This window comes from Larimichthys crocea, chromosome XX, assembly GCF_000972845.2.
Source record: "Larimichthys crocea isolate SSNF chromosome XX, L_crocea_2.0, whole genome shotgun sequence".
Taxonomy (NCBI): Eukaryota; Metazoa; Chordata; class Actinopteri; family Sciaenidae; genus Larimichthys; species Larimichthys crocea.
Window position 1 is genome coordinate 2,359,666 of NC_040030.1, and position 21,226 is coordinate 2,380,891.

The 21,226-nt window shown below is 43.8% G+C and overlaps 2 protein-coding genes across 3 annotated transcripts; one reads left to right on the forward strand and one right to left on the reverse strand.

Annotated features, from left to right (window-relative positions):
- Window positions 1-151: 151 nt before the first annotated feature.
- parpbp (PARP1 binding protein) lies at window positions 152-15,611 on the forward strand. Its single transcript, XM_019276860.2, has 11 exons — window positions 152-243; window positions 501-645; window positions 1,998-2,234; window positions 2,346-2,450; window positions 4,042-4,212; window positions 4,319-4,473; window positions 8,243-8,426; window positions 8,581-8,762; window positions 10,649-10,730; window positions 14,204-14,393; window positions 14,861-15,611. Exons 2-11 carry the CDS (start codon window positions 508-510, stop codon window positions 15,187-15,189), a joined length of 1,773 nt encoding a protein of 590 aa, XP_019132405.2. The 5' UTR covers window positions 152-243; window positions 501-507; the 3' UTR covers window positions 15,190-15,611.
- Window positions 15,578-20,021, reverse strand: pmch (pro-melanin-concentrating hormone). 2 transcript variants are annotated; one of them, XM_019276862.2, is made up of 3 exons: window positions 19,746-20,021; window positions 16,537-16,678; window positions 15,578-15,775 (listed from the first exon to the last, which is right to left on the reverse strand). In XM_019276862.2, exons 1-3 carry the CDS (start codon window positions 19,950-19,952, stop codon window positions 15,726-15,728), a joined length of 399 nt encoding a protein of 132 aa, XP_019132407.1. In that variant the 5' UTR covers window positions 19,953-20,021; the 3' UTR covers window positions 15,578-15,725. The 2 variants fall into 2 exon arrangements, with proteins under 2 accessions (XP_019132407.1, XP_019132406.1); XM_019276861.1 differs by having other exon boundaries at window positions 19,704-20,020.
- Window positions 20,022-21,226: the final 1,205 nt, after the last annotated feature.

Here is a 21,226-nt window from a genome sequence, read left to right on the forward strand (position 1 = left end):
TATTGATATATTATTAAGCTATTTAAGTTTATCTTGTGTTAAATACTACTGTTACACTGAATTATAAATCTATAATAAAGGAGAGATATGTTTTTTTTTGTTTTTATATGAACCGCTCCCGTTGGTGTCTCCCGCACGCTGATTGGTCGAAAGGCACAAACGTCATCTGCAGTTTAAAAATTCAAAACAGCTGCCTGTGTGTTGTGGACGTGTCTGCACGGAATCTACGACAAATATTTAAAGGTTTGCACCATTAAATTAACATTTTATGTGGTTTAATGAAGCCATACATATAAGATGCTCTAAGTTATATGTGTGCTGCTTACAGGAGGTGACATAAATGTGTTTTAATTAGTTATTTATCTTATTTAGCCACAGAGGCCAGTGAGGATTTCCTTTCACCTGTGTGGTTATTGTCTGCACTAAAACCTGGTTATTTAAAAGTTGTTTAAGCCTATTAACTGTCTGAACATTTTGTCACTTTGCTGCTGTTTTTTTAGGGTGAACATGGACCGTCTAAAGGTGATGATTAAAGTCTTCAGGAGAGAGTGCCACAGGGTTTTACGCTCCGAGAGGACAACCATCTATGGAGCGGATGAAATGCTGATGTTGCTGCAGCTGGCTATGGCTGAAGTCAACAAGCAGGTAACCTTTGATTGGTTTTATTTTGTTGAATCCTGCAACGAGGACACATTTTGTGGTCAAAAGTTCACACATGCACAGCACAAAACTGAGAACATTTACATTAAAGCAGACACAAAAGTGTCGAAAACTGCAGTTTTTCAAATGTCCACTTGAGGCTGGCTCCAGAACAAGTCAGTCTCCATAAGTCCCCATGTTCAAATGTCCAACTTCACAGCAGAAATAAACATGTTTACGGCCTGGTACAAAAACAGTTTTGGTCTCTATAGCTAATTTCCCCGTTCATGACAACTGTACTGAGGGTGAGTTTATATAGAGCTCACCTGTTCAGTTTATATTAAGGATTAAAGTTTTGATTGACAGGTTGGTGCTGCTACAGATGCCCTTTTTTTGAGCATTCAGGCACGGTTCAGCCTGCCGATGCAGGACTGCCAAGTTGGCGGTGGCCCAAGCCACAGATTTTGAGCTTCAAAACACTTTAAAAACGTCACTCATACGCACAGTCAAAGATGAAAAGGTGCCGTACAAGCCATATATCAAACAATATCAGTTTAAGTATTGGCACCGTGGCAATTCTGTCTCCAGGTCTTTCAAGAAAGATTCAGAAACATTCAAGCAAATCAGATAATAAAGCATTCAAATACCATCTCGCCAATTTCTAAGATAGACTTTTTATTTTTTTACAAATGTACAAGGTGGATCAGAACAATACTATGAATCTAAATAGGCTAAGTCCTTCCTGTAATGCCCCGGTTCTGACCGGCCTCTGTAAGACCATATGGTTCAGACAAAACGATTACTGTCCACCACACTTCTAAGAAATAGAAGTACTTAAAATATAGGATGAAAAGGCAACCAGAGAACTGCTTGAATATGAAAATGTACCAGTGAGCGCACCTGCGAGTTGCTAAACCAGACCATGCAACACCATATCGAACACAAACAAAGGAACGTTACGTCAAAAAGTGCATTTATACGCCTGTAAACAAACTATGTTTAGTTGATTTTTAGAGCTGAAGCTTGCAGTCAGTTCTCGCAGAGAGATGCAAACTAACAAAAGAGTTCAAACATGATCTATATCCTCTCTGTTGTTGCTGTTAGTTATCTGGCGGCCCCCAAAAACGAGTCTTTACGAGCCCAGTTTACATCATCATCACAGCCTAGTTCAATTGAACCATCAGGCTGACTGTCATCACGTCTATAACTGATGACATTACCGCAGATTTCCGGCTGAGACCGCTCATGGCCCATTTTTGGACTGCGGGAGAAGGTCTTTTCTGCTTTTGAACTGATTGGTTCCAGGCTGTCTGTAATTACGGCTGCTGCTTTCACTGTTTTCTCTCTTCCTGTGACAGCACGGCGCAGAGTTCAAAGTGGCTCTGAGTGATGTCCTGATGGCCTGGAAACACTTACTGTTAGACAAACTTCACCTGCCACCCCCCAACTTTGCACGCTTGGAGAACTATGATCTCATCCTGAAGGCATACGAATCCTTCCTGAAGCGCTCCAACACTGTGGACCTGGTTGATATCCTCTTCATGTACAAACAGCTGAGGCTGGTGGACTTGGACCCGGAGGAGCCTGTGAGCCCAGTGAGAGAGAGAGCTGGTTGATTGTGGATGATCAGATTTGGCTACTGAGTTTCAAGATTAATCTATTTTATCTCTCTAATCGCTTTTTTCTTTTGTATTCTTTCGCCAAAGATCCAGCTGTTTGAGTTCTTATCAGGCAACGTGGAAGTCTCAGAGTTGCCAGACTCCTCGGTCCCGTCAACACCGTCTAGTAAAAGCAGGTCCTGCAGCCCACAGGTAGGCCCAGTCCTGCTTTCATACACTGATTTAAAAAGGTGCAACTTAATTCATAAGAACACCCCTTTCTCGCCATGGTTTTCACATGTGCATTCACTCTCTTGGTGTACTTGTGTCTGCAATCCCTCCTGCTCTTTATTGACAGGAACACTATATCATATCGCTTAAGATTTAAGAGCGTGATGTGAATTCAATTCAGCCAGGCAGATGTTTAAAACACAACACAATGTGGGGCTGTACAAGAGCTTCTGTAACAGAGCCACTCTTTTCCGTCACTTGTGAATTTATGAGTTTTTAGCGGAGTCTTGCTGCTGCTGCTTCCACCAGCAACAGTGATGTAATTTTTTTTTTTTTTTTTGTGGATTTTAATACGAGCTGTCAGCTGCTGTTTTTAGTGTGTGTGTGTGTTTGGGTTTTTTTGTACTCAGGCAATAAAGCTACTTCCCCCCTTTTTTTAAGTAGTTTATAAAGACAACACAGGCTGGACTGGAGCCAGATGTTTTTACCAAAGAGCTTTTCTCTGTGAGAAAACTGATAAGGCAGATCTGTCAGTTAGCCTAGCTTAGCATAAAGACTGGAAACAGGGGGGTCAAATGGCTAACCTGGCTCAGACCAGCACCTCTAAATACCCTCGTTAGCTTCCCTGCTGAGAGTTAGATGAGAATATCCCTGCCACACTCACATCCCTGCCACACTCATATCCCTGCCACACTCATATCGCTGCCACACTCATATCGCTGCCACACTCATATCTAGAGCTAAGGTTAGTTAGCTTAGCACAAAGACAGGGGTTAAAATCAACCTACCTGTATTTGTTTTCCTGCTGAGAGTTAGTGAGACTATCGCTGCCACACTCACATCTAGAGCTATGGCTAGTTAGCTTAACACAAGGACAGGAAATGGCGTCTGAAAATGGCTAACCTGTTAAAATCAACCTACCAGAACCTATAGCCTAAATCTGTATTTGTTTTCCTGCTGAGAGTTAGTGAGACTATCGCTGCCACACTCATATCTAGAGCTACGGCTAGTTAGCTTAGCACAAGGACAGTAAATGGCGTCTCAAAATGGCCTGACCCCCGTCCAGGGGTTAAAATCAATCTACCAGAACCTCTAAATCTGTATTTGTTTTCCTGCTGAGAGTTAGACAAGAATATTGCTGCTACACTCTTATCTGGAGGTACAGCCGGTTAGCCTAGCTTAGCATAAAGACTAGAAACAAGGGTGGCAGCTGGCTTGGCTCCGGTTTAAATCAGCCTTCCAGCACCCCAAAACACCGTAATTTGCTTTTCTGCTGAGAGTTGGTGAGACTATCGCTGCCACATTTGTATCTGGCGTTAAGGCCAGTTAGCTTAGCTTAGCATAAATACTGGAAAAGAATTCAAATATCTTCCTTTAAACATCGCTAAAGCTCATTAATAAGATGTATAATGTGTTAATTAGTGAGCTTTAGAGTTGTTTGAAGTTTGGCCAATGCTAAGCTAACCGTTTGTCCCAGTCTTTGTGCTAAGCTAAATTCATATTTAGTAGACATACATGAGAGTGGTGTCAATCTCCAACAAAGTGAAACTAATTGTTTTTATCTCATCGATAGGTGAAGACGGCAGTGAGAAGAGTTTTCTGCTCATATCTAAATTTGCTCGTGAACACCAAAAACGACCTAGCCTTGGCGCTGACGCTCGACGTCCCGAGTCGCGCTCTCGGACGACAGGCATTCACCGACGTGAAGCACGCTGCACAGAACAACAACACTTCCCTCTTCTTGGTAAGATGTGCACAGTCTTTACACATTAAAGCCTAAAAGCTATGAGATTAAAATTAGAGTAAATCCTCTCGCGTGACACATTTGGGTCTCGTTGGTGTTTTCGCAGGCTGTGACATCTTTTGTGCGGGCCGTCCAGCTCGGTGGGAAAGGCTACGCTCCAGCTGAGTCTGACCCACTGAGGAAACATGTCAAAGGCCTGTCGGACTTTGTCCAGTTTCTAGACAACCTGGAAGAAATACTGGGAGAGATTCCTGACCCAAGGTACACAATGCAGCTTAACACAAGCTTCCACTCGCTGCCTGTCTTACTGTTTTCTGGCTGTGAATGTTGGGAGGCCGGGTTGTTCTCCGTTCAGGGCCGAACTGTAAATTCTTGGTGCATTCCAGCTGAACTTCTGAATTAAAACCAAAATGTAGTCGTAAAAAATGTCTGAGTTGTAATTCAAATTTTAGACGAAGAGAGAAGAAGTGAGTGACTTAAAACTTGTACAAAGCTTGTAGATCTAAGCCTCTATAGTTGATTCACTTGGAATAGATGATGTCTAGCAAAAGAGTCGACAACAACACGACATAGCAGCCAGCTAATATTACTTACTAGTCCAACAACAACAAGCTTCTTCACCAATGACCAGTCACTCTCTCTTTTTCTCTCCTTAGCTTTCATTGTCAACGTCCTCCGGTCGTTTCACCTCTGTTTTTATGTCCATAGAGGCCGCTGAGTCTGGTTGCCCAGCTCCGGTTCTGGCACGACACTGGTTTCTCCTCCCCATCAGCATTCCCCCTTGGCTGTAAACCTCCTCTTCTTCTTTCCGGTGGTCCAAAACACCTGTAGTTTGAACACTAACACTCCCCCGGTGCTCTGAGCTCATACAGCTAACATACTGAGCTAACATTGACTAACAGCAGCTACAGCTGGCAGCAGTTTACTTCACTGTCCATCAGGAAACTATGTAAATCACAGAGAGTTGAGGCGGAGCAGCCAGAGGACATCAGAGGGAAAACCAGAAAACATTTTCTCCATAAAATATGATCCAGTTTCAGCAGAATCAGTGAAATAGTTGGTGATGTGTGACTTTAAAGCGTTACGTACTTCTCGTTAGCACAAAGTTACACAGTGTGAGAACAGATGTACGAATGTCAGAGACACCGTTCACCTGATTACAAGTGCAGCGTCAACATGATTTTAAAATCTGTTATTTTATGGTGGAAAAAGGGATAATTACAGAAGGAGAGATGCTTCCAGAGCCTTTCCCAGTACTCATGTCCCTGGTACTACAATACTTTGAAACACTTTGTCATATTTGTGTCTGAAATCGATCTTTGGATCACCATGGGGCATGCAGAATTCTCAGAAGTCATAAGGACTGGACCGTTTGACGCTTCCACCATCAAGCCGTGAAGAGTTATTGCAGTCGTCTTGTCTGTGGTCCAGTCAGAGACGCGCTCAATTTCTAAAGGCATCTACAAAGTAACCAAAGTCACCACAGTGTTGTGGTTTTTCTTGAAATGTGCATTCTTTGAATGATCACATCTTTCATTTTCTTAAAAGTTCAGCATTTTGGCACAGAGAGAGAGGAGAAGATACGGCTCGCATGCACTTCAACAATGACTTCACTTCACATTCACACAGAGGTCGCCGCTTAATTGCAACTTTACCCTCTCCTTGCTACCTTCACTAGGGGCCAGTGTTAAGTGGACCTACTGTAGGAGTGTGGCGGATTACGTGGCACCTGTAGTTATCGCGCACTGATGAAAACATGCATATTCTGTAGATGGAGCCTGTTTTTAGTACAAGGTAGCATAAAGACTGGAAACGAGGAGACCGCTGGTCTGAATTTGGGTCTACCAGCACCTCTAAAGCTGACTAACACATCCTATCTTGTTCGTTTAATCTGTACAAAAACAATTAGCCATTTTACAATGGGTGCAGTGCCAGACACAGTAACTCTTGACCCGTTCACGAATATAGGAGTAAATGGAGGATTTGTTTGACTGCATTTGTTGCACTCATGCGTCTTTTACGTACACACTGCAGGACTGTGTACATAGGATTGAACGTGTGTGTGTTCATGGTAATCCCTGTGCATCATTGTGGCTCACTGATGTGTTTTTAATAGTGTTTTCTGACAACTGTGGCACAGACAGAAAATATATCAGGCTTTAGTCGTATACATCCGTGGGATTTGATGACATATCACTCAAGTTTTTCCAAAATCCAGACTGAAATCATGCAAGCTTGATGGTTAGAGCAGTCTTTTTCCTTCAGCTGTCAGCGATGAATCACCTATTTGTAGTAGCTAATCCTGCATTTGCTTGTACGAGCAACTTTCCATTTCAAATAATGCACCCGTTACAAAACACTGAGTTTATTTTATTGTAGTTTAATACTCGCATAAACATATTCAAATCCCAGAGAAATCATCCTGAGCAGATTAGGGGAATTCAGACACTTCCAAGAAAAAGTTCAGCACGCTCCGGTATCTGGCAGTGCCTGAGGTCAAATACGGAGAAGAAACTTCTGATTTATGACAGAGGGGGATTTTCTTTGAATTGCTTCACTTCTTCCTGCAATTTCGAGTTCAGGTGTGTGTGTGTTTTCCTCTGCACCACGGCTGATTCTCATGAATTGAATTAAATTTTTGAGAGTTGAACTGAACTCAGCTCCGGGTGGGGGGTCTCTCCTCGCTTGCTGCAGCTGCTACTACCGGCAGGAGCGTTTCCAGCCGGATGCATCGGCCTGGCAGACACCTGTGCGCTGAAATCACACCTGTGATCACGAAAATCCACCTGTCCCATCGCAGCTCGTTATTTCCCTTCAAAATACCTGTAATGACTCCCATCTAAAGCTCCTCGTGATAACATCTGGATTGCTAAAGCATGTTCATCTCTGCTACATCAAAGTCTCCGTTAAATAACTAGTCCCCCCTCTTACTTTGATGAATTATCATCAAACCTGGAGCTCCGCAGATCATTGTCCATACCCTTATAGATTATTTTGGATGTCAAAGCATTTGGCACCACAACAAAAGTGGTTATCAGAAATGATCAGTCATGTCAGGGTGGGGGTCGAGGCTTTGAGGTGAAGCGGTCCCAGTAGCGTTAACAACACATTGTGATGTTTGTGTAATAGTGGATTCGCCTCTCGCTGCTCTGCTGAGGGTTCTCAGTTCATGCAGGCTGATGAGAGCGCTCCACGTCTGATGAAACGCCGATGAACTCGGCCAACATGTGTCTTTCAACAAGGCAGTGCCTTTACGCTCTCAGTGGAGTACTTTATTTCCTCATACAAACACCTTCTACGGAGAGTTCAGGGCCCCTTGTTCGCCGAACATCTGTTTTCCCAAATGATTCTGTTACGGAGCCCGAGGTCAGGGTCGGACCACCGCCTCTCCACCTTACTGCGATCTTTTTCTCGCGTGCTTTTAGTGCACTTGACTGTTTGGAAACGTACAGAAGTGATATGTTGCTATGATTTTTGGACACGCAATTCAACGCAACAAGACGAGCGCGTGGAAAAAAAAAAATATATATAAAGAGGGAAAATCCTGGAGTTTCTCTGCTGACAGTCCATCGGTGAGCGCAGTGACAGTGCCCAGGGTGACATTAACAGGGATTTGGAGCATATTTTCTGCTTCATAACTGTTAACATTGGCAAAGCTGCGTTACAGTGAAATAAAGCTCAACTGGATGTTAACACTGCAACAATTACTCTGAGCCCTTAAAGTCAGTGTCCAATTAATTGAAAGTGAAGCTGCAGTATATCTTTTGAAGACATTCAGACGAAGGCCCTGGCTTTTCTGGGTTTTCAGTTTTAGGAGAGAGTTATTCATGTTGGCAAATATTGGCTGAACTCTTGAACACTATTAATTCCATCCAGATGAAAACCTGTATGTGTGTCTGTGTGTGTGTTCTGCAGAAGAAAAGAGCATCGCTTTCCAAAACAAATTCAAGCTTTTTTCTTTCTTTTCTTTTTCACAATGCAGCCCTCTCAGCAGATGTTATTGTTGACTGTCACTGTTTCAATCCTCCAGTGTATGCGGAGCCAGGCTGGTGGCCGCCATCAGGGCAGCGCTGGTGAAGGGACGCAGCAGCGAAGACGCCGTGTACGCTGCAGCCGGAGAGACGACCAAGGAGCTGAAGGAGAGGATCTGCCAGCTCCACCAGATCCAGAAACAGACCGCTAATGGGAGCGGAACGGGGATAAGCCCTGCCAGGGTAATGTATAACCTCTGCTCTCCAGCCAGCCAGCTACAATTTTTGGCTGTTATGTCTACATACGTTCACACAAAAGCCCACTTCATCTTCTTATACAGTCAGCTATGTGAGCTGACAGTGCGCTGATTGCGCTTGTGTTGCCGTTCCTCTCCAGCCAAAGGCGTATGCGGTCAATCATGCCACAGCGTACGGAGGTCGGGACACTGTGAAGGTGCTGATGGCTCTGCTGGATGAAGAAGCGTCGGCTCCTCTGTGCCAGAACAAGGCGGACCTGTTGTCCGAGGACCAGCCAGTCCTGAGCGGGGCTGAGGGGACCAGCGTCCTCATGTTGTTCAGGTTGGCACAAACAGTCGCGCAGCACAAGCTGGGCTTAAAACTGAAATCCCCTTTTCTAACAGGGAGGTCTAGTTATGTTGGCAGGAGCTCTAGGGGTGTCAGTGTTGGCCATACATTAATTCATCCATCCACTTCCTTCCTGGGTCGGGTCGTGGTGGCAGCAGGGTTTAGCAGGGCGCTCCAGACGTCCTTCGCCCCAGCAACACATTCCAGCTCCTCCTGGGTGATCCCGAGGCATTTTCAGGTCACATGAGCTATAAAGTCCCTCCACCCTTGAGTAGGATCCGCCCGAACCACCTCAGCTGGCTCCTTTTTTACGTGAAGGAGCAGCACCTTCCGGGTATCTGAGCTCCTCGCTGTACCTCTGAGGCTGGGTCCAGCAACCCGACAGGGGAAGCTCATTTTGGCCACGGTCTCATTCTTTCAGTCTTTACCCAAAGCTCACGACCATAGGTGAGGGTTGGAACATAGATGGACTGGGAAATCAAGAGTTTGCCTTTAGGCTCTGCCGTCTTCTTGGTCCGGTATATTCGTCTGCTGTACTGCAGATGCAGCACCAACCCTTACCGGTCCATCTCACACTCCATTTTCCCATCACTCATGAACAAGAACAAGTGATACTTGAACTCCTTCGCTCAGCAGAGAATCAAGGCCTCAGACTTTCAGGACCCTGCTGCAAATCACTCCCATGCAAGGTCACGGTCAGATGAAACCAACAGAACCACATCGTCTGCAAAAAGCAGAGACATAAGGGACGTTTATTATCCTCTAATGATATTTTCTGTTGACTTTGGTGTTCTTAGGGTTTTCTTCTAGATGCCACCGTGAAGTTGACGTACTTTTTGAATGAAACGTCCCAACTATCGGATGGATGAACGACCTTAAAGGCTCAATCACACCTGATACAGCCGTTCTAGAAGCGTCTCTGCTTTTTAACGGATGCCTCGACCAGCCGTGTCGAGCAGCACAGAGCAGATTGACTTGACTGGAAGTCAGACACAGAAACGTCATAGATTATCAAAACAAAACACTGTGCAGACTTCTAATCGTAAAAACAGACAAACGGGAAACTATTTAACTATTCGGCTTACTTACTCGAGGGAGAAGCACATGAACAAAGGGGAAAATTACAGAATCTGAGCACGCTAACAAAGTCTGGCAGGAAGGGAAAGACTTAGCGGCAGAGGTCATGTAAACATTAGTAAAATAAAGGTTAAAGGTCCAGTGTGTCAGATCTGGAGGGCTCTATTGCCATGTTTCTACAGTAACTTGGAGCAAACAAGCCAAACACTGGCTCTTAACGGAGCCTTTCGCCCTTTTTATGCGCATATCTCAGCCACGTGGTTTTCCCTACGTGCTTTGAAGGGTAGGTTGAGGCGAGGTGGTTGTAATTCAGCAACTTGCACTCCTAAATTCCCCTAAATCCTACACACACAAAAAATATTTCACTGTGTGAAAGTGATCTCGCAGAGATTTGAATTAGATTTGAGCATTTCCACTACCACAGGATTCAGTTAGAGTGGGAAAGCCCCCGAACCGGCAATTAGACCAACATGAGACTCTACAACTCGACTCCACTGAAACCATATGGAGGAAAATCCTCCCACACTACCACGCTGGAACAATTTCTCTGGTCAAACATCTGCAATAAAAATAATAACAAAACAGTCACTGGCTGTGGTAGCGAGGGGAACCTACATTATGTCTGAGGCGGACGACGTCGAATGGCTCGTATCCAGTTTGTCGGAACGTCCGCTCGGCGTGACACTGGTTGAAAACGTGTTTTTTAAGAAATAGATTTCTTTGTAGGCGTGACCTTGTAACCTTCTAGCTTTTCTAATTTATAAACCTCTTGTCTTTGCCTCTCATTGTGGCTCTCCCCTCAGATCCCCAGAAGTGTCTACTGGATGTTCTCCAGAACCTCTAAGGAACCGAGTCCAGAGCCGGCTAGACCTGCTCAAACCCAAGGTAACGTGGGCCCCTTCATCCTCTAAGAGCCCCAGATCCAAACCATCAGTTACTTCAAATTGAATCAGATGTACAAACATTGAAAATAATGTCTTTACATCCTGTAATTTCTCCCTGGTATTATATTATTTATTTTCTTAGCTGAAGCGCACATCTTAACTGACTTCCACCGTTCCCGTTTGCACAGCTGTGTTTTAGCTCTTAGTGTCGGTTTGAGGGTGCTGTTTAAATCCGTGGCATAAAACGAGTTATTCGTGGGGGATTCAAACCATTAACCAATCCTGATGATAAGTTATCCTATTGTCAGGGCTCAGGTCCATTTGCTTACGGTGCACAATACAACACACAGTATATCCGATATCGATACCTCTTCCTTCCTTCCTGGCTGTGAGCTCAGCTTTTTTTTTTTTTTTTTTTTTACATCGATGTTTTCTGGGGTCAGCGTGAGAGAATCTGTCTCATTATGATTATACAGCCTTTTGTTGCCAAGAGGTTTTTGAGTGCATCGGCTTTATTGTGTATCTTGATCTTTTTTACTCAAGTACTGTGCTTAAAGGGATTTTAAAGTGCTTGGAGTCCTGGAGTATTTCCACCGTGTACCCTGAACAATGTTGGATTCGAAACGTTTGTATGACTAAGATGCAGCAGAAAGAAGAAGATAAGTAACGAGAAACTGCAGAGCAGAAATGTCAAACTAGGTTTTTAAAGTGTCTCTGTTTAGTTTATCCACCAGAGAGCGCTGACAGTCGATGTCACAATAACTCCACCGGTGTTTTAGACATCAGAGTCTGTTGGGGAGTACGGCTGTATATGTGAAAGTAGTCGTATAAGATATATAAAGTCTGACTAATTGCTTTGTAAAAAAGTCGTCGTGAAGCTACAAAATGCACTTTCCATTAGACGACAGGATACCACTCACGTTTGTTGATTTAAAGGATCAGTGTGTCAGATTTAGCGACATCTAGTGGTGTAGTTGCTGATTGCAGCTGTAGACTGTAAAAAACAATGGATGTGATATCCGTGAGGTTTATGAAGAGGTGTTGTGAAGCTCAAAATATGCAGTTTTAGTCACCCCCATCTTAGCAATCCTGCCTCTACCGCCTCCTGGCTGATCAAAAAAATGGGCAAAGAGGTGGACCTGTCAAAGTGTCTTTAAGCCTTAATATAACGTGAACAGGTGAGTTGTATATAAATTCACCCTCAGTACAGTTGTCATGAACGGGGAAATTAGCTACAGAGACCAAAACTGTTTTTTGTACCAGGCTGTAAACATGTTTATTTCTGCTGTGAAGTTGGACATTTGGACATGGGGACTTATGGAGACTGACTCACTTCTGGAGCCAGCCTCAGGAACTGCAGTTTTTGGCACTTCAACATTGGCTTCACAGCCTTGTAAATCTTACCAGACCTCTTGTAATCGTTGCTTGCTCGGTGCTACCAACATGACGCGCATAAATCGGGTCGTTTTCACCAAATATCAACATCAGTTCTGGTCAGGCTTCTCCAGCTACAACATGCTGGTGCATCGGACGGGTTGTTCTGCACCCAGATGAGTAGAATTGGTAACGCAGTGTGGTATTGCAACCTTTGCTTCTCCCACCGTTGCCTGAATGCCGAGTCACCCCAAAGAAAAACAGTGGCATGACTTTAGCTTCAGGTTTTTAAGGTCGAATTGATCTTTTAACATGAAGTAGCTCCGCTGTGTGAACATGTATGCTAAACACATTTTGTGAAATGGCTCCTTTATTTGATTGCGCTAGCAGATGTCATTTACCTCACCACAATCTGGCTGCCTTTCTGTTTGAGTGCGCTGTAATGGTCCCTGGGCAGCTCACCGCTTCCTGAACTCTGCGAGCGGAAGCTTTCTGCATCAATTTCACTTTGAAGATGCCATATCGCGTCGCGTAATTCGACTAGCAAGGGAAACTTGAAAGGTTATTGTTTCCTGTTGTCTGCTGAATGACTTTATCCCAGACTTTCTCCAGCGGTTTCATCATGCACTGACGTCAACTGGCACACACGGAGATGGACAGATTTAGGTTCTGCTTTTGGGACGTTTCCAAATCTTTCCCAGTGCCACAAATGATCCAAACATAGAGAAAAAAACTTCACTTATAAGCTCTTAATGCCAGTTTAGTGTTGCTCCCATCTGACGTCGATTTAAAAAACGTGTGAAAAGACGCCTTCTAACACAACAGTTCATCTTTTTCAGCTCAGCCTCTGATTCTCACTTTTATCACCTGCGTGTGCGAACACATATCAAAACATGCAAAAGCTGCCGAAATTGCTTGCACCTGCTCTTTTGGAAATACTATCAGGAATGTCTCGGTCAGGTGTCTCCAGCATCGTGTCAGGCGGCGTGTGCAGAGGTTATTTCAGGACAGCCATCTTCAGAGGAATGAGGGGGGCCGTCTGACCGCACGGTGCCACGTCGGGCTCCCACCTGTTGTAATTGGATTAGATGTTCCTCCATCAGTCATAGTTTGGCCGTGTTCACTCTTCCACCAACCCCCTCCCTCTTCCCATTGTTCTCAGATATGTTTTATTAGCATGCAACCAGGGCAGCATACAATTTTAGCTCCATTATTGAAGTGTGCCTCATTCTTAGTGGGTTACTGTTGTTTTAGGTGCTTTTTTTTTTTAAGAAGTTCTTTTGAAAAGCACAAAGGCTTTGATCCCTTTGTGCTTTTACGGACCCACCCAGCTTTGCTCGCTGTATTTTTCCCTCAGATTTCACCTCCCTACTGTGGCCCACTGGCCTGAAGGGTGAAATCCTTGGATTGTGATAATCCCAAGAAGGCGTAGATCAAACAAATGGATGAAAAGATGTGGATCTGTGTGTGTGTGCCCTAGGGTCCACGATTGTAGTCTTGGTTATACCTAACTAGGTTGTCTGAAAAGGCTTTTTAATGAGGTGCTATAGTCGTGATTAGATTGATAAAAGTGTTTCCAAAGTTTGGTTAATGGATGATACCTTTTTATCAATGAACCGTCAGATGGCCCGTGATCGGTGTAAAAAGGCACTAAAACTCGTTTTCTCCTTTTTTGATTTTTGTGTTTGTGAAAGCTAGAAAATATTTTTCGGAAATCCAAGAATCTTAGAGTCATTGATACTGATTAACAACCGTGTGACTGTTAGGGCATGAAAACACAGGTTTTTCCCTTTTCATTTGAGTCGTGAAGTATCTTGACGACTATCGGATGAATTGCTGTGTTTAGTTCATGGTTCGTTCAACTTTCCACGTAGCATGTTTTAACTCATCCAGTGAAATATCTCACACTTTGTGACCTCTTGTTGAGCTGTTGAAATATGCTGGAGTAGGAAATCGCTTCCAAACACCAACAAGTAAAAGCCGGAAAGTTCGTTTTGAAAGCCGGAAACCGAGGCCACCTGCCCTCAGGTTATTGATACTGATCATCTGCTATCACCATATCACATCAGTTTGTTTTTTTTGTGTGTGTGTTTATTCCAGCCTAAGGACATTCGCGTCATTCGATCCCAGTTTGCGTGCACGTACAAAGACGAAGAACTGCCACTCAACCGAGTCCTGGAGTTCCCCAGCACCAGCCAGGTCCCTACATGTGTGCACCCGGCACCGAAAACCATCCCAGCTGTGGACGAGGAGGAGTGCAGCTTGGATTTGGAGGAGGACGCAACAACAGGTAGAGGTTTTAAATCCCACAGGTGCTTTACATACGGAGAACAGCTCAAGGAGTCAACACAAGCCTTGCAGCGTTCCCGGGATAGATTTCTGTTTCCTCTGACGCCACGCGGCTGGACGACGGCCCAGGCACACCTTCTCATCTCCAGCCTGGGACTGGTGCTTACCATCAGCCGTTAAATGAATCCCCATCCTATAAAACCTGCTCACATCTACATCTGTAGTGAAAACTGAACAGTGCGCACACACTCGCACACAGACTTTTTGCCCATTTCCCCTTCTGTCTTTTGTTTCCGTGGGAATTCAGGCTCGGCTCCATCAGGTTACATGACAAATGTTAAATCTAAGCTTCGTAGAATAAACACAGTCTTGCCTCAACGTCAGCAATTTCGTCACAACATTTTCCCCCCTTTTTTTTTCTCGATCAGCTTGTCACACTCGCCTTTTGCTTTGTTTCAATCTTTCCAGCCAAGTCTACCTCTGGATGTCCAAATAGGGAGCAGAGAGGCGTGCAGCGGGGGGCTGCTCCTGCTCTCGGGCAAAGAAGTGGAAATGCCCAAAACAGAAGTTCAGGCCCGGCAGGCAACGGAAAGAAAACCGGCAAACTTCAGACGCAGAGCAAGAGCAACAAGAGGAAGCAGGTGGATTTGGACCAACATGGAGGATCAGAGAACGAGCCTCCACAGAAGAAACAGCCCGCCGCCGTTAAAATGCCCGCAAAGGCTGTCGGCAAGGCCTCGAGTAAGAAGAAGCTGATAGCCGGACAGGGAAAGCTAACCAGCTTCTTCAGAGTTTAGTTTTGATGTTTTCTCTCACTGACAAATCTTGTGAAGTACGTGAACGTTTCAGTTCAGTTAATCTGAAAGTTATTTTAATGAATTTATTAAATCTATTGGAGGGAAACAAATTAGGCGGGTATAAATTTTACATCTGAGAAGCGAATGATGAAACTGTGAACTCACCTATCAAAATTATTGTTTCTGTTTTTAAAATTACACTCATTCATGTTTCCACACTAGTTTATTTTTTTACCCATTTCGCAGTAACTGGGGTAGCTGCAATGTGAATGAATCAGTTCAGATCAACGGGAGTCTGGATTTGATCCGTACAGTTTTAATTTAATCACGAGGTGTCACACTGTAATATGTTTCACAATGAAATCAACTCTGTGAATATGATTCAGACTTTTCCTTTTTAAATAAACTTTTATTTTGTTTTATATTTTTGTGCGCTCTTTTTCTACAAGGAAATGCATTTCAGCGTAACACGTATGGAAGAAATCTTTACAGCACATGGCACAAATGGAGGGCGGCATCACGGCGCGGGAGGACTTTTATATTTCCCAGCAGGGTCGGTACACTCGTCCTATCATACACCGCAGCACTGAAGGGAGAAGGAAAGAATATTTGAATTAGTAAATCAAGACATTTTCTGACTTATGATAACAAAGCAGACCATCACACCTCCTCCATGCTTCAGGGTGGGAACCACACATGTAGACATCAGTACAGATTTCCACTGGTCTAACGTCCATTCTTTGTGTTTCTTGGTCCAAGCTGTTCTCTTCTTTTTCTTCTTCTTGGTCTCCATCAGTAATGTTTTCTTTGCAGCCATTCGGGCCTGAGTTTCTAAACAGTTGGTGTTGGAGATGTGTCTGCCACTTGAACTCTGTGACGCATTTATGTGGGCTCCAATCTGAGATGTCATTAATTGGTCATTTCTGTGGCTGAGGTAACTGTAATGAACTCTTGAGAGCCAGTGTTTGATAATTTTTGCGACTAGACTCGAATTTACATTTGAAGTTCTTGATTTTTCTAGATTGCCTGACTTTTTTTGTCTTTAAATAAAGATGGACTGTTGATTCTCTTTGCTTAGTTGTGCAGTTCTTAGTAGTAGTTGAATAGAGCTATTTACTGCATGCCAACACTACCTTCGAACAACGCAACTGATGGTCAAACACCTTTTGAGAAGTCACACCTTTTTAATTGATAGGGTTACCAGGTGACAACCTGATTAAAATACCAAAAGTTGATGTCTTTTAATGTTAATCTACAATCTAGGTCATAATCTTTGAATGAGATGTGCCCAAACTTTTGACTGGTACTGTATACTTGAAGAAATCAAACGTGGAAGTAGATACTTACTGTCCAGGTCGGAGTTTCTGCGATCGATCTTCAAACTCTGCTCGGCGGGAACGTGGCTCAAGCTTCGGTCTGTGAGCAGAGGAAGGCTCCGGGTAAAGGCCGGGTTCAGCCCACGAATGCTGTGTCCTTTCAGCCTCATGTCCTGAAACACACACACACATGCATAGGTGTTGCGTGTAATCACTTACTGACACAAGCGCCAGTAAGTGATTACATGCAACACCGCTCAACCACACGCATTTCCAAATTTACAGCATCGTCAAAGCTGCAGAAAATTTGCTTTCAAAGATCATCTTTTTCACTTTGTAGCACAGGTGTTGGATCTGTCTTCATCAGCTGATCCAAACCACAGAAAAACCCCAAATGGAAGAAATGTGTTTCCCCCCTCGTTTTTACTACATCACTGTGTCCCGTTTTCTTCCACTGCCCCGGTTCACCCATATGGCTTTGTTCTCTCCGTCATGGCTGCCTGTTCCCCATTACCGCAGAGATAACCACCATGTTCATGACACACAGGAGACGCAGCCGCCAGATAAACTCTTTACACGTCGCAGCCAAACGTTTGAGGGAGCAGAGATATATCATCATTCTTCCCACTGTGACTGCAATAAATCTTTATAGGCTTGTGATCATTTGACCTTTTCAGCTAATGGTATTTCCCGGTTTTCCAACGCTGCTGTAAAAAGAATTTCATAGATGTTTATGAAATATTGACTTAACAGCAGACACGAGGACGGTGACCAATTGAAAGCGGTCAAATGTTCAGACACAGGATGGAGATAATGTTCTCTTTGTTGTTGTTGAACTATGGTTAGCTGCGGTTGTTTCATAGAACGAAATCTCATACAGTGAATAGTTATGATGCATGACTGTCATTGGCAGAGTGACTGCAACAAGAGACTAGCCAGATACATTCATGCGGAATAAATTAACTAAGAATAATCCAAATGGGTGGTAACTTTGGATTGGATTAATTTGTTGTTGGGCCAAAAATGATCAGTTCACCCAAATAACAAGACAGAAAGCAAACGCTTGCAGCCTTGAAAGGTTCTCCATCTTATAACAAGTGTTACTCAAAGAACTGTCATAGGGACTATTTGTTTGGGTCCGGTTTTTCCATTCATTTGAGTCAGCCGAATCAAACTTTTGGAAAAACCTGACCCGACTTCAAGCGGTGGCCGCCAATCAGATGATCAGACCAGTCAAACCTCCACAGTTAGCCTGAAATGTCTCTGAAACTGAGACTATCCAGGTGGATTCATGGACTAAACTCTGATACTCTGAGTACAAATAAAGTTCCTTTGGTTTACGTTCATAGAGCGAGCTGTGGTCGAGCGACTTAGACAGTGAATGAGAGTGAGCGAGCTTCAGCGTAGATCAAGCCGGTTATGTATTCTTGTACTGACATCTCTGACCCGTCAAATATTTGTTACGTGTGCACTTTAATGACTTTTGGCATGAAGGAAGGTTTCTGTTGCCAGCTACCTTCTGTTTTTGTTGTGATATTAATAGAAATAACTCTTTCTTTTGATATCTTTGTTTAGAATATGGATCCTCAGATTGGCTATATTATTGCGGGTCATTATATAGCTCAACATAGTACAATCACAGCGTACTTCAACTTTGAAGTCAAGAGGCAGCAAGCACTAACATTAAATAATGTTTTCATGCACTGACATTTCTGACACCTTCGGATGCCAAAAATTCGCTATTTACACACTTTGACATGACTGAAGGTTTCTCATTCTGTTTTTGTTGTGATATTATTAATTATGTTCAGGGACATGATGTTGCAAGCTCTTTCTTTTGATTCTTCCGTGTTAGGAAAGTGCTGAATCCTCAAGACCACTACAATCAAATTATGTATTCATGCACCGACATTTCAGACATGTTCGGACGCCAAAAAATTGGCGATCTGTGCACTTTTCTGACTTTTGGCATGGTGATGAAAATTTCTAATTATGGAGTGACGCCTGTGAGCTAGTTCAGGCAGACAACTCAAGCTGCACTGCATAATTTATACACAACATGCGTCACACTCCACAATCATCCAATTCAATCACACTTACCCAATTTGGCAGTCTAAGCTTTGAAAATCTCTCATATCTCCCTCTACTCCGCCTGTTCTCCAGCCACATCGCCACCTGCAGGCTCTGGTTTAATATTTTTACTCATCGCTCCTCAATATGGTAAATGAACTGTACTTTCTAGTCTTCCAACCACTCAAACAGGACATATCTCATTCACCCATTAACACACATATTCATACACTGATGGCATTAGCTGCCATGCGAGGTGAAAATTGCTCATCAGTTTGGATTCGGGAGCAGTTTGCGGTTCAGTATCTTGCCCAAAAACACTTCGACATGCAGACTGGAAGGGAACGAACCGCCGATCATCTGATTAGTGGACGACCCACCAGATATCTCTCTGTATACCTACATCTATGGGGAGTTTGATGTCGGAGCCTAGACGCCAAACTACAATTGTGAGTTCTTCTTTAGTGTAGAGTGTGGATCCTCCTGTTGGTTACATTGGTGCAGTTCATTTTATAGCTGAACATTGTTGCGAGTTGGCACAGTGTGGAAGGGCATCTGCCCAAAGCGTTGTGCCTAAACAAACTCGGAGTGTCGTCCAGCTTGTCATTTTTGCTCTTCCACCCTTCTACACATATCGGGGAGGTTGAGCTTGTTGATTTATTATCAAACTCAAAGTTCTGAAAAACTAGATTTAAAAAGCAACAGCATGTCTTTCAAGAAACAATCTCCCCATTATTATAAATCCTCACTGAGACCTCACGGTGAGACATTTTCATTGGAACTACTTTCTATCCAAAACATAGTCCTGATGAAATCTGTTCACAGTGAAATCTGTGGATTAGGACGTTGTTTCTGGAAAGACACCAGTGAAAGTCCATGTATTCCCATTTTGTTGGGGTGGAAGCTGAAATCTATGACATGGGTATCTAAAAAGCTATATTTGGTGAATGGTACCACTTTCTTTAGTCACCCTTTAAGTTATAAATCAGTTATAAGCCACAGATATTTGGGTTTATGAAGGGATTTCAACCTGGCAACCCAAACAGATCGATAAAGCATTACTAAATGATTCATTAACCATGAATTAAATCATCAGTGACCATTTAAACAGCTTATATACACACTTACTGAGACAATGATGATTTCAGGGCTTCCATCTTCATTACTCACATTGTTGTCCAGCACAAAGTTTCGTCTGTACACGGGGGGAACCACAACAGGCTCCAACATTGGCTCGTCCTCCAGTAACAAACCCCGGCCGTCTTGCTCTATTATGCCGTCTCCTACTTTGTTTGCAGGCATGGCGACGGTGACGAGGTGGCTGCTCAGCTCGGAGAACAGCACTAGAGTATACAGGACGGAGTAGATGGACATCATGCTATCTAGAAGATTTCGTGGTGCAGTCTTTGACTAATGTTCTCTCGCCTAACAACTGTTATGACTGTGCTCTTGGCCGCCTTATATATTCAGGGCGAGGGTGTTACCGTATCTGAAAAGCATCTGAAAAGCCAAAGGTCACACTGATCCATTAGGTATGTGTTCCTTTCATGAAGAAAAAGAATGAATGGCTCATTTTTGTCTGTTTAAGGATGTGACGAATTCAAATGGATAAAAGAGGTGAAACATGGGGGGCTGTAATTTCCACCGAATCACAACAGTGGTGTCAAGAAGGCCCACCAGAGGTCAAAGGGGCAGGGATTAAACGTGGAGCTCTTGTCCTCCAAAATCCACGTTGCTAAAATGAAAAGCAGCAGGTAACAGTACAAAGACTGTCTGAGCCTCGTGAAAGACGAACATTGAGTGTTCATAGTGAGTCATTTTCTCTGAATGGCATCAGTGTTTGAGACAAATCCCATGACGGACCATCACCAAAGGTCAGTAACATGTTTGGAAACCTCTAAACTCTGGACACTCCTCAGAATAATGATGAAAATCCCTTTTCTCTCCTTAGCTTCCTCCGTCGATGACCTCTTCATTCTTTTCTCCTCGTCATCATGTCAATAGAGGCTGCTGAGCCCTAGCTCCAGTTCTGGCACCACACTCCCTGTCAGCATTGTCAGCATCATCTCAAAGCCCTGCTCTGCCTACATATAGCCTCACGGAGCCTCTAGCATGTAGATTTGATTAGATCAGATTAGATCCCTAAACTAACAAGCTGATGGATGTATTTGGATGGAATTTGGCGTGCCCCTAGCGACAAGCACCCACATCAAGGTGGCGATCATCAGCTGATGATAAAAAGGCGGCCCTTCATGTTGACATATCTCCTCGCAGGCTTCTTCTTCTTCTTCTTCTTCTCGGCTCCAAAGGCTTACCTTATTAACATCACAGGAGCCGTAGCACAGAGGATAGAGAACCAGGACATGAATAATAGCTATTGAACTCAGCTGAAGTGATTTTACTTGGAGCGGTCAGCCTTTATTTTGTAAGTATTATTGTTGGAGGGCGAGGACTTCTACTGAAGGACTGAACTAGTCCACAGGGGCACGGCCGTTCCAGCAGAAGCACAACTGAACTTGTGAGCTTCGTGCTCTGTTGTTGTAACCTTTCTCGCTCTTTCTGATAAATCTCTCCCTCCCTTTTTTCCCATATTTCTCCTGATATAGACTGTATTAAATGTACCCGACACACTGCAAATCAATGAAAAGTCC

What these genes read in the sequence shown, in the direction of transcription:
- pmch (XM_019276861.1), bottom strand. Translation starts at nt 19,952, where the DNA reads ATGATGTCCATCTACTCCGTCCTGTATACTCTAGTGCTGTTCTCCGAG. An exon ending in CTGAAATCATCATTGTCTCA is followed by an intron (nt 16,679 to 19,703) that starts GTAAGTGTGTAT and finishes TGTGTGTTTCAG; the next exon opens with GACATGAGGCTGAAAGGACA. An exon ending in CAGAAACTCCGACCTGGACA is followed by an intron (nt 15,776 to 16,536) that starts GTAAGTATCTAC and finishes TTCTCCCTTCAG; the next exon opens with TGCTGCGGTGTATGATAGGA.
- parpbp (XM_019276860.2), top strand. Translation starts at nt 508, where the DNA reads ATGGACCGTCTAAAGGTGATGATTAAAGTCTTCAGGAGAGAGTGCCAC. An exon ending in TAGACCTGCTCAAACCCAAG is followed by an intron (nt 10,731 to 14,203) that starts GTAACGTGGGCC and finishes TGTTTATTCCAG; the next exon opens with CCTAAGGACATTCGCGTCAT. An exon ending in GGAGGAGGACGCAACAACAG is followed by an intron (nt 14,394 to 14,860) that starts GTAGAGGTTTTA and finishes CAATCTTTCCAG; the next exon opens with CCAAGTCTACCTCTGGATGT.